General features: G+C 36.3%; 1 protein-coding gene across 1 annotated transcript; it reads right to left on the bottom strand.

The window, feature by feature from the left end:
* Positions 1-5,110: 5,110 nt before the first annotated feature.
* Positions 5,111-12,825, bottom strand: tmem106bb (transmembrane protein 106Bb). Its single transcript, XM_079590609.1, has 8 exons — positions 12,642-12,825; positions 9,875-10,088; positions 9,697-9,760; positions 8,903-9,062; positions 8,379-8,519; positions 8,237-8,286; positions 7,003-7,056; positions 5,111-6,584 (listed from the first exon to the last, which is right to left on the bottom strand). Exons 2-8 carry the CDS (start codon positions 10,077-10,079, stop codon positions 6,455-6,457), a joined length of 804 nt encoding a protein of 267 aa, XP_079446735.1. The 5' UTR covers positions 10,080-10,088; positions 12,642-12,825; the 3' UTR covers positions 5,111-6,454.
* Positions 12,826-13,425: the final 600 nt, after the last annotated feature.

Below are 13,425 nucleotides of genomic sequence, written 5' to 3'. Positions count from 1 at the left end.
AGTTAGTTATTGGAAAAAAATTGCTGTAAACCTGTGCCAACAAAGCAACCACAACTATCTAGTATATAGCAGCCTAGGTATTTAGATTCAGAGAAAACAGACTTGACTTGACTTGTCGTGTCAACCTACACATTATGCACAGATAATTGAATATGAGATGTATAATGCGTTATTTCCTCTATATCAACATCTATCAGCTGTTGTTAGTGCATTACATAACAACATTTTTCTCACAGAAATAGGATTCGTATTCTATATATTACATTGTGATGTGAGTGTATAATGTTTCTTGTGTGTCTTTAAGAACCAAAACTCTCACCTTTCACAGTGACAAAGTTGCATTCACACTTAAAGCATCAAACAACATGTAGTCAGTGTTTGCTTTTTCACACACAAATGGCAGAACCTTTTTTTCTCTCTTGTAGTTGCACACAGTAAAAACTGAATGCAACAAAGTGTCACAGTGATGTTGTATTTCCTCCGCTCCAGTGCATGTATTCAGTTCTCCGTGTATATCACACTGCAGTAAATCAGAGATGCAGTCTCTGAGATCCTGTATGATCCAATCCAAGCAGAAGTGTAAAATAATATTTAAAAAAATTGGTAAGGGTTTGGGTAAGAAGAATAAGTTGACGTGGTCGTAAAGTTACTTGTAGTTAGTAGAATGTATGTGACCTATCGAAATAAATTATTTTCAGAAAAATCATATCTAGACAAAGAGTTAAGACTTTGAAGAAGCTCAAATGTTCAGCATGTTTTTTTTTTTGTTTTTTTTTGGTCACTACATTATTCCGATACTTCCATTTGTCTTATATAATACTTTTAAGTTACTATTATAAAAAAAATTGAAAAGTAAAACAAAACAAAAAGTAGGTGTCTAAACTTTTCACTGGAAGAACAATAGAATCAATTGCCTTGAGGGATCATGTGTCTCATTTTAACTGAATGTGAAACTAATAGACTTAATCTGTGTTCAAAGGAATTTTCCATAACAATTAATGGTATCTGTACCACAGAATATAATTTCATGTTTGGAAAAAACAAACTATTGGTTGTGCATTTCCAAGGTAGTGAAGTTCCTTCCAAGTAATCCTTTATGCACAATTGTTAAAATACCTTCATGGCACCCTTGCATGAATATTATGCAAATGTTAACAGGTTGACATGATCATGAGTAGAATACTGTAGCATTGGATAGACACGGCTAGGAAGTCATCACACAAAATCTACAGCTATAAAACACATGGTTATGGCTAAAACAGTATGATAATTGCATGTATACTCTGGTGTGGCACACGTGGACTTCAATTGTCTAATCACTTGCAGTCTCTATGACAACCATTATTTGATGGATCTGTGCCTTGAACAGATATGGGTCTCTCTGGATCTGTAAATGAAAAAGAAAGACCCCGTGCCTCAGCTGAAAATGTAATCATGTGCTATAAACTCAACAGTGCATTATGCAAATCCTTGGATAATGAAAACACATCACTGAAGGAACCTGGGATGGTAATCACAGCTCTCTCTTGTGACAAAACAGATAGTTACAAAGCGATTAAATGTGAGGATCGCAGCAGGCCGTGGAAAACGAATATGAATTTGAAGTCCTCACATATATAATTTGCACTTTGCAAATGTAGACAAACTGGTGAATCTCTATAAAACTTTACCAGTGCAACAGTTCTGTGGATTTGAAAAACCTTTATTTAAAAAGACAAGTGATTGCAACATAATTATAGCGGTCGACTGAATCGAAATTACGCCTCTTATTGGCAGTTCTTTTTGACAACCATTGTGTAATTTGTCTATGCTCTGGATACATTGCTTCATTGCCAGCTAATAAAACCATGTTGCCTGTTTGAACTTCCATTGTGTTAGTTCTAAATAAGGGTTACGGTAAGCGTTGAGGTTATGAAATAACATTAATTAGACTGTGTTATAATACCCATTGAACATGATTACTTTTGTTGTCCTGGGGAAGCATGGAAATGAAAATCTCCTAATTGCACCGAGTTATTTGTGCACTTCAATTATGATGCAACATTAATTGCAGAGAAGATGCAGTTTCCAATAAACTTTCACATTTCACCAAGTCTTTCAATCAAATACTTTAAAGTTGCCATAAATCAGAAGTTGCAATAGTCTTTTCTTCCCTATTGTGATGTACTGTATATCTGAGCTTCTCGAACTAGAAAAGAAAAAATGCAGGGCGGGGACTTGATTTTGTCCATTGAGAATCGATTGGATGCTTGTATTGTGGTGGTTTGCTATTGCTGTGATGTCATGTGAGTGACAGGTTGCCCCGCCCTCACGCCAGTAAACATATCATCAGAGAAGAAAAGAAATGTTGCTGCAAGAGTGAGGGGAAGTTATTTTGATTAAAGATTATGAGGACATGAATTAAAGAATAATGATGTGCACATCTAAATAATTTATACTAAATACAGCATTATTCCATAAAAAATAAGCAATGTCAATTTTGATTTCATGGTGACTTTTATTAACTTTTCATGTTGTTAATTAATATTACGCAGTACTTATTTATATAATTACACTGTAACAAGGACTTTAAAATAAAGTGTAACTGCTTTTCTTTTTAATTGTATGTGTTATTGTGAAAAGGTAGCATTAAATATGTTGACTTTTTTTAAAGTGTGTTTTTTTAATCTCCTTTAGTAAGAGACTCAAGTTTCAGGTTTGAATGCTTATGATGTCGGCTTATGATGTCGACGCCCTTTTATTGCATTTCCTGTTTTTCAAAAGGAGTTGAAGTTTCAGGTTGTTTACTTTGTCTAAATCTTGTTAGGTCTAGTTAAAAATAATTAAACTGATAATCCAATAAGTTACTTATAAACAATTGGATATGTTACTCCTCACGGAAACCTGGCAGTAACCAAATGACTGCCTTCATCTAAACATTCTTTCTCCCTCTGCTCTGGATATAAACACGTCTTAGCCACGTCTCTGTGGTAGAGGTGGCGGCCTTGCAGTTGTCTATCAGAATGGTGTGAAAGTTTGCATGGCTGAATTTTATAATGTGAAATCTTCTGAATACAAGTGCTTGCTTTGAAAGTTCTTGCTCACACCACTCTTCTAATCATACTAATGATTCCTCCTGAGCTTCTGTTAGAAATGTTTTCCCTCTGAACTCACTGAACTCACTCTGGCTTGTGCTGTATCATCTCCTGTTGTTCTGCTAGGCGATTTCAATATACACATTGACACTGTTTGCTCCAATGGCAATAACTTTCAGTCCTATACATGTCAAGTTTCCTACTCATGTGTACCATGGTCACACACTTGATATTTTTTGCAGTTTGAGAATTAATAATATATCTATCTCTGGCTCACAAACTGGTATATCTGACAATAAACTGATGACATTTAGATTTGATTTCCCTTTTTCTGAACCTGGTGTGTTACTTATCACAATGTTAAATCTGTTTCTCAAACTCCATTAATGCATCTTCTCTGTCTATTTACTGTGTTTTTTTAGTCCTTCTGCTGTTATCTCTACGTACAACTCTGCTATATCTGAAGCCTTGGAGAAACACACCCCCATGATAACTAGGCTGGTATCTTCATCTCATGCTTCTCCTTGGTCTCCCTGAGCTCCGATTGCTGCCTGACCTCTGGACGTCAAGGCCCAGAAAGGTAGTTAAGACATCGTTAAAATAGTCCATGTGGACTACAGTGGACTATACACGCTTTTTGTTATGAAGCGACGAGAATACTTTTTGTACGCATTTTTTTTTACAAAAATAACGAAACGTAAAAAAATTAAACGAATAACTTTATTCAACCATTTCTTCTCTTCTGTGTCAGTCTCCTACGGTGATCGTGTAGTAAACTGTGCGCCGCTTCTGGGTTCTACATCAGAACGCTGGGTCATTATTGGCCGACGCAGTTCACGCGAGCACCACAACGCATGCGTGTGATGTAATAACTTTTTCATTACAGCAATATTATAATAAAATAAATATAATAAAACTTTTTGTTTCTAAACTGCTCGGAAAAGCTGGTGCCTTTTTCAGTTACAATCTCATCTCTCTATTAACAATCGTCTTGATCCCTATCAATCTGGTTGTCGATCAGGCAGCACTTAAACAGCACTGTTAAAAATTACCAATGACCTTATCTGCTGATTCTGGCTGTCTGATTTAACAGCAGCGTTCCACACTGTATCCCATCACATACTTATCTCTCATCTTTCCGCTAGGCATCACGGGTAGAGCTCTTTCTTGTTTACATCCCATCTCACTGATAGACAATTCTCCATTTCTGTCCATTACTTCAAATCCTCCACTTGTTCTCTCTCTCAAGGTGTCCCTCAAGGCTTTGTTGTTGGACTTCTTCTTTTCAGTATTTATTTGTTACTCCTTGGTCATATTATCCGTTGTCATGATCTCAGCTATCATACGGACGACCTGCTCATTTACATATCTGCTTGCTCTTCTGCTCTTCCTCTTGACTCATTAAATGCCTGACTTGTATTGCTGACATCAAAAACTGCTTTGATAGCCTCATGTCTTGACTACTGTAATTTGCTTCTTATTGGACTGCTGGCTAAAACAATTTCAAGATTACAATGTGTTCAAAATTCTCCCGACAGTCATTTCTCAAGTCAAGAAGTCTGAACACATTACCCATTTGCTCCATAATCTCAGTGGTTTCCTGTAACTTTGAAATGCCTTCATGATCTTGCTCCTGATTATCTCTCTGATGATCTGTTGCACTATTATTCACCCCCACGCTCTCTTAGGTCATCTGACTTAAAACTGCTTACTGTCCCACGCTTTTGTCTCTCATCAAAGGGTGTTAGATCATTCAGAGCTATGGCACCGAAACTCTGAAACTCACTTCCACAACTCTTCGTGACACCTCTACTATATCCTCATTCAAATCACAACTAAAAACCTCTTTTCTCAAAGTACTTTCAGTCTACCTGCATCAGTGTTTTACTGTGTTTAGCTTTTGTCTGTATTCATTAATATATGACTGTATCTTGTTGATGCCATGTTTACTTCAATATCTCCCTGTAAAGCAAACCTTGAGCTTAGGAAAGCTCTTTATTATTAAAACTTATTATTATTATTGTTCAATTACAGATCCAGTAAATAGATCAATGTGTTTGCACATTTGCTCATGCAACAAATAATCACAAAGCTTAAACTGCAATTCAATCCTGCACACTAAGTGTGAACTTTGAGTGCTTTTATACAGAATTATTAATGTACCCGAAACATAACATAACTTTTCCATTACAGCAATATTATTATAAATGCATTTAAACACCCTCAAACAAACTAAACGTGTTATTATTTTTCTCACACAAATTCATAGAAACAAAGGACAAGTGACTCAAAACATGTTTATTTCATGGAAACCAGTAGGTGTCATGTTATTTCACTTGGTGTAACTCTTAAGCAGTCCAAACCATTTTGTTTTTTTCTTCTCAAAATCACAAGTGATACACACAAACATGTACATCAAGCAAACGGTTGTTAGGAAATGCAAAAATGCCAAGTCATGTTAGCAGCCACTTCTATTACAGAGGCGATACTTCATCCAAGTATATCATCTTTTAATCTTTTTTAAAAACATGATTAAAATGTTTACAAATGTAAATTTCTATATAGTCCATCTGTTTAAAATGTTATCAAAGTTATCTTTATCTAAACGTAACATCTAGTTTTAATAAGCAAACTTATACACTTCTATATGAAATGCCTTTAAATTCAGAACAAAAAGGAATCACAAGGAATGGTCATCTCATAATATCCTCCATTATTTAAGCAGTCGGATGCTCTCAGGTCCCAGTGATTGTGGTTCTACGTAATTAGTGCTTTATCAGTTTTTCATGGAGATTGACAGCTTATAAACTGAGACAATGAGAAATTTTGCAATCAAAGTGCAACTAAATAAATAGATTGAAGCATTGACATGAAGCACAACTTTTGTGCGATCTACAATGACATTCCCGCAGTGGTACGAAATGTGTATAAAAGGTATTAGTGTGTTTGGGTTAAGATTGATCTCGTCATTGGAACTGTAATGCATATCAGGTTCAACACGATAAAAATAATAACCCGAAGTACAGCTGACAAAAAGCTGGCATCAAATACATAAATACATCAAGTCAGTGTAAAAGGGTTTTAAATAGGTAGTGCTTGAAGACAAGGGAACTTGGTCAAAAGGTATCTTGTACCGCAACACTAATGAGCGATTCTGTTTGGCAAAGTGAACCGGAAAGAGAACTACGCAGACCCCGTAATGTTCATATTGCTTGGAGAAAATTAAAAATAAAGTGCATCATTTATGAATTGCAAACACCCTGACATCTAGTGGTTCACTGGCAGAAGGGCAGTAAACCCTCAAACGGATTTGCCAAAAACAATGACACAGTGAATGGAGAGGTGAGGGACAGGGTGATGTTACACTATCAGGATTAGCTCTAGCCGGCCCAAGGAGTATTCAGACTATATTCATGCAGAGCTGTAGAGTTTCCTCCACAATCCACATACTGGTACATCTCCTGAGACACCTGCTCAGCATGGCCAAAGTACACTGTAGTGACGGTTATCCTGCAAACCAACAAGCAAAGTTAGTAACAAATAAACCAAGAACATTTACCTGACTGCGCTAGAATAACCTCAAACCTGCTTTTCCTGCGTGACTGCGGAACATATAGCAATGTGTGCCAAGTGCTGCACAACAGCTCCGATGTCTTTTGTTAAATAATTGTTGGACATGTACTTAATTGATTTTCTCAGACCAACTGAATCAAAAGCATATTTGAAAATCAAACAAAAAGAAAAAAGTACAAGGCTGTGTACTTAACAGTTTTAATGTGGTAAAGAGCTATGCTGATAAAAATGATGCAGACTGGCGTTTTCAACAAAAGCATGTACCATCGAAATCACAGTAGGTCTTACTTTAAAGGTTTATAAACTATTGTTAAAAATCAATCAAAACAATATACGCATTTTGCACAATACTTACTGCATCATAACCACAATGTTGTGCACCTTGATGCTCTGCAGAGTACAGTAGTCGCTGTAAAATAGATCAAGTTGAACAGGTCTGTTAGGGAAAAATATAAACTCAGCAAAAAAAAAGCTTTGCATATCAAAGCTTTCCCATTACCAATGCAATATCATTACCTTTCCCCATTATTGGAAAGGGTTAAAGTTTTTCATGCTTGTACCATAAACAATTATTGCACATGCACCTGTGGAACAGTCTTTAAGATGCGAAGTGTTTACAGACATGCCATAGATTGTAGGGACGCACGTGGACTGCAGATGTGGCCAGAGCAATAAACTTTAATGTCCCTAAAGTAAGAAGCCTAAGACAGTGCTACAGGGAGACAGGAAGGACAGCTGATCGTCCTTGCAGTGCCAAACCACATGTAACCATATGTCGAGAACTTATATAGAATATATTCGAGAACTTGCAAGTGCCTTGGTGGAAGAGTGGAGTAACAAGCTGAACTGGCAAGTCTGCTGCAGTTCATGAAGATGAGCTGCTGGCCACACAAGTTACTGACTGCTACTTTTGATATTGATTCCAACTCTGTTCAGGGACTCATTATTCCATTTCTGTTTGTCAAATGCCTGTGAAATGTGTTCAGTTTATGTCTAAGTTGTTGAATCTTTTTATGTGCATATCAATATTAACACATATTAAGAAAATTAGCTGGGATGGATAATTTTGCTGGATATACAGTGGGGAGAACAAGTATTTGACACACTGCCGATTTTGCAGGTTTTCCTACTTACAAAGCATGTAGAGGTCTGTCATTTTTATCATAGGTACTCTTCAACTGTGAGAGACGGAATCTAAAATTTGATCCCTGATGTCCTTACACCGCTCTCTGGTCTTGGCCATTGTGGAGTGGTTGGAGTCTGTTTGTTTGATTGAGTGTGTGGACAGGTGTGTTTTATACAGGTAATGAGTTCAAACAGGTGTGAGAGCCGGATTTCTTACTGGTTGGTAGGTCATGCAATAAAATCCTAATTAATTATTTAAAAATCATACAATGTGATTTTCTGGATTTTTGTTTTAGATTCAGTCACTCACAGTTGAAGAGTACCTATGATAAAAATGACAGACTTCTACATGCTTTGTAAGTGGGAAAACCTGCAAAATCGGCAGTGTATCAAATACTTGTTCTCCCCACTGTATATGTTTATTACGTGGTATGTTTTCATGTATGAAATGCGTGTATACTTACTACATATAGCTCATTTCATCAGCTATGGTGGTGGGCACCATGTAGTCAATCTGACACACACAAAAAAAACGTATAAGACAAATATGATCAAAGTTTATATATGCTGAAACATACATTTTAACAGCTATTTAAAATGCTCTACCTGCTTCATATCCAGGGGTCCAATAGTGGTTATGTTGCTAATGCGGGTCTTTCCAATCACAGTCTTGGAAAACTGCACCTGGGCTGTGATGTTGGCCACATCCACCGAGTAATAGTTGTTGTTAGTAATATTCAATGAGTTCTTTAAAGGAAATAAAGACAATTAAACAGGATGAACAGACATCTAAAAAAAATCTGTCTTCAAACCTCAAAAGCATCTGTCTGTGGAAAAAAATTATACAGGTTTGGAACGACAGACAGGATGAAATACAATGCACAGATCTCATGTGAGAGCCACTTGAAAGTCTAGTAGTGTGTGATCCTCAGTCGTGTATGACACCCAGTTTTTCTCTAACCATCTTCCAATGGTAACCAAGTTGGTTACTTGATTGCAAAATAAGGGTGATATCGCCAGCCTTAAATTACAATATTATTTGGGATCTCTCAAATTTATTACTGAAGCAGATACACCATCGAACACGTGTGTCATGTGTTTAGTGTGATGACTGCTCTGGAGGAACTTACCGTAACATTGAGATACACAATGCGTTTGCTCTGGTCATAGGACACGTAGACAGACTTCACTCCCACATAGTTCACATCAATGGAACGTGGGAAAAGGAAGAACACAGCCAGGCTGGAGAGCAGCAGGCACACAGTGACTGAAGCAGTCACGTACAGCTTGCTGAAACATAGATTAAGAGCTAAATCAGAAAAACTAACACAACATAAATATCTTCAGAAATAAGACATACTGTAATACCTTCAAAAAAAAGGAATGAGACTAAAACAGTGAGAACTGGTTCAACAGAACTGCATTAGGATAAACATTTCTCAGGATATCTACAGGTATCAGCACTTCCAATTTAATATTTTTAAATGCCATTTTCAAAACTGCATATCACTTCCATTGGCTTAAATGCGAACAAATTAAATGACCCTGCTCAACAGAGATATACAGCACAAATGTAACATATATAAAAAATCTATATTATAATATTAATACTGGACTCTGGACTGAAATTTATAATAATAATAAGTATACATTTTTATTTGTGGATACAAATAGTAATATAACAAGAGTAATATATTTCTATTTTAATTAACTTTTATGCATTAGACCGATTTAAAGATTTCAAAAAGCAACGAACGAAAACAAAATCTAAAACTTGACTACGGTGTCAGTTCAGTTGCATTTTTCAGACCTTTGAAAATTGGATTTAAGACATTTTATTGTTAATTAAGGCCTTTTTTTTACAATAAGACATTTTAAGACTTTAAGGATCCGCAGACACCCTGATTTTACAAAAATCTCTTACGTTCTCCTTGGTCTCAGCCTCTGGTCGCTGTATGGGATCAGGGCCACCAGCTGATTTTCTTGGCCTGCATAAACATGTGAGTGTGTCACATGGTGTACATTTCAGATTGGGTTCCTTTAAAAAAAAAAAAAAAAATTCAATCGACATGAACTTTCTAGATGAAGTGTTCTAAATGTACCTCGCGGGATCCTTCCAGTGCCTTGGCATGTGGGGCAGGTGACGCTGTCTCGGCCAGTGAACTCCACGTAAGGGAACTGAGACACGTCTCCTCCGCTCTTATTGTCCTCCGTCTGCATGGCACTGTACCCGGGGGATGCGGTTAGGTTGTCCTGACTGTCATCATGACAGGTATGCTTAGGCAGGTGGGAAAGGGCCTTCCCCATTTTGTACACCTGTGATAAAAGCAAAGATTTAAAGGGATAGTTCACTTTAAAATAAAAATTCTGTCATCATTTACTCACCCTCAAGTTGTTTCAAACCTGTATTAATTTATTTCTTCTGCTGAACACAAAGAAAGATATTTTGAAGAATGTCACTAACCAAACAGTAGTCTGTACCCATTGACTTCCATAGTATTTTTTTTTCCTACTATGGAAGTCAATGGGTACAGACTACTGTTTGGTTACTGACATTCTTTAAAATATCTTTCTTTGTGTTCAGCAGAAGAAATAAATTAATACAGGTTTGAAACAACTTGAGGGTGAGTAAATGATGACAGAATTTTAATTTTAAAGTGAACTATCCCTTTAATATGGGTGAAAAAACACATAATACTATAAAACTAAGATTGAAAGCAAAATTAAACATCACTAGCATGTCTAGAAAAATAAAACTGCATATCCAAAACCATTTAAAACAGAAAATTAAATAGATAATAGATGGGAACTTTGATAGAGAATCAAATAAAATGCAACATAACAGAATCATGAATAGAATTTGAGAATCAAATCAACATAACCTTTAACAGATATTTGAACAGAATAAAATAGAACCTTCAATAAGTAATCAAACAGAATCTAAATAAATTGAACAAACTTTATTAGAGAATCAAGTAGAATACAATATGTAGTAGTCAATCAATATAATAGAAACTTGAATAGAGAATCAGAATAGAATGTCTAATAGATAAACTAATGTAACAGAATCAAATACAAAAGAACCTTTAGCACTGAACAACAGAGGAAAACCTTTCAATAAATAAACAAACAGAATGATTTTTTTAAGTTAAGAATCAAAATCTTTAATCAAGAACCGAAGAAAATAAAATATATAATGATGAATCATAATTTTTAACAGAGAATCAAATGCAATTGAATCTTGAATAGAGAAGATATCAGAATCTCATTGAAAATCAAATAGAACTTTTAACGGAGAACTAAAAAAAGATAATCAATTCAATCAGATATGAACCCTAGTAGCAATATTTCATACCGGTAAAAAATACGGATTACTGTATTTTATATAATACATGACCAGGGCTGGACTGGGACAAAAAATCGACCCTGGCATTTTGGCCCAGACTGGCCCACTACATATGATCATAAACACACCCCATCTTTGCCCACAGGATCTTTGGTAAAACTGTGGTGGGTGGACCTCTGTCCCTCTAGGGGGGTTCAGGGGCATGTGATTTTAAACAAAGAAAAAAATCAAACCTCTTTTAGTAACAGTGTCTGTCTACATTACACACTACTACATAATAATAGTTAGGCGGGCCTATAATATTAATCTCATGACAGTAGCCTAATAGCCATATATTGTAAAACAAATAATAGTTTTGCTTTCATAATTAGTTTTGAACTAATTTCTATACTCGAAAGAGATAAGCACATGATATTTTATTTTGGCGGAAACTGCATCAAGCTTTTATTTTAGCCGAAAACATGGATACAAACGCGTCTCATTAAACTTCTAGTAAATTGCTGTAATCGTCAACTATGCAGATGTGGAAATAATGCGTAACTGTGTAATGGATTCCTACATTCATAGACTAGTGTGTTTTGAAAGTAGTTCTGCTGAATGAATACCGCGGACTCTACACTTTCTCATCTCTCTCCTGTTCCTCCTCACTATCATAACCAGCCACTGGAGCTGATGAAGCTCCTGCTGCTGCAGAAAACATATATTTTGACACATTTGATTTACAGCGTCTTCTTGAAGGGCCTGTATCTATTTTTCACGCTATTTCTCTGCACATTCCTTGCGTTTCTTCTCCATATCTCAGACTATTTTGACAGATACACACTGATACTGCACGCTCGCTCAAAGCCCAAAGGGGGAGGTGTTTAAAGATGTGATTGGGCCAGCTCAGTGTCAATCAAGAAAACAACCAATTGGCCGCTGACCTACACGTTTCATGGACCAGTCTGTCAGTGGAAAAAAACGAACGCTTACTTTTTTTTACCAATGCATTACACCGGCACTAACCCAGCGCCATCAATTAAACAAAACAAAACAAAACGAGTGGGACGCCGATGTACGAGTTTTAAGGGCCGTTAAAAAAAAGTATGAGATGTATCAGCCCAAAAAGCACGTCGGACCAACGGGCATTTTGCCCGGTATGCCAGATTACCAGTCCAGCCCTGTACATGACTGAGGCAGTCATGCAGACAAGGAGGAGTAACGTTAACGTTATACGATATCACCAAGCATTTTATTTGCCAAAACAACAACCGTCATCATGTATGGGATTAATGACAGACGATGAAACTACATTCACGTGTCGTGTTTATGGTTTAGTAAAGAACGATATGCCATTTGTAAATTAGGCCTTGACACATTAACTAGATGAGCATTGACTGGTTGGCTAAAAACAAAGCTAACTTACGTTAAAAACACAGCGGGCTAGTTTGCTCTGAACCAGTAACGTTAAGTTAGATGAATGCAGCACCTATGATTAAAATAGGCTTGTCTCATATCAAATATGTAAAAGATCCTTTTCTTACCTAAAATGATCGGTTAAGGTGAGCGCTTCAGTTGACATGCAGTTAACGTTACCGATTCGGTTATCTTTTGCACTGACATGCGCAGTGCGTCGTTTCTCAGAATAGGCACAAAGTACTTCATCTCATTAATATTAATTAACCTCCATGGAGCATCCAATCACGTAATATATTAATTCGTCATCGGACTGAACGTCGAGTAACGTAATTCATATTAATGAGCAAATCCTTCAACTTAAGCCGATAGGCGGAGCGAGCGTGTTGAGGTTGGGGAAGCCTCCTCTGGCCACTGGTCAAACATTAACGGAGGCTTTGGTAAAAAAATATCCTCCACATTTAAACTAAATCTAGTAATAAAATGCAGCCAATCACAAACACATATCTGATGATTTCTTGAATGCAATGGCCAACCAGACATGTTTAAATGGATAGTTCACTTCAAAATGAAAATTCTGTCATAATTTACTCACCCTCAAGTTGTCTCAAACCTGTATGAATTTCTTTCTTCTGCTGAACACAAAGGAAGATATTTTGAAGAATTTCGGTTACCAGACAACCTGGTACTACTTTTTTTTTTTTTACTACAGAACGTCATGTAAAGTGCTTTTCAGAGATACCAAATGTATGATACAACAACTTCTCCTTGGTCTTTAAAAATAGCTGACATTCATTTACTGATCAAAGTTAGACCTCTTATGGAAATATGATGATATTCTGTAATTATCTTTTAAATCGGACTAATTTTCCAATTGTTTGTCATAAACATCTCAGGAAAATGTTATGGTGT

The sequence above is a fragment of the Phoxinus phoxinus genome (genome assembly GCF_949152265.1).
Source record: "Phoxinus phoxinus genome assembly, chromosome: 19".
Taxonomy (NCBI): Eukaryota; Metazoa; Chordata; class Actinopteri; order Cypriniformes; family Leuciscidae; genus Phoxinus; species Phoxinus phoxinus.
The sequence above is the reverse complement of the archived record's forward strand: the minus strand, read 5'-3'. Positions and strand labels throughout refer to the sequence as shown.

Bases quoted from the DNA above. Each gene is read 5' to 3' on its own strand.
- tmem106bb (XM_079590609.1), bottom strand. From the start codon at position 10,079: ATGGGGAAGGCCCTTTCCCACCTGCCTAAGCATACCTGTCATGATGAC. The intron at 8,287-8,378 runs GTAGAGCATTTT...TGTGTGTGTCAG, and splicing joins GACCCCTGGATATGAAGCAG to ATTGACTACATGGTGCCCAC. The intron at 6,585-7,002 runs GTAAGTATTGTG...GTTGGTTTGCAG, and splicing joins AACATTGTGGTTATGATGCA to GATAACCGTCACTACAGTGT.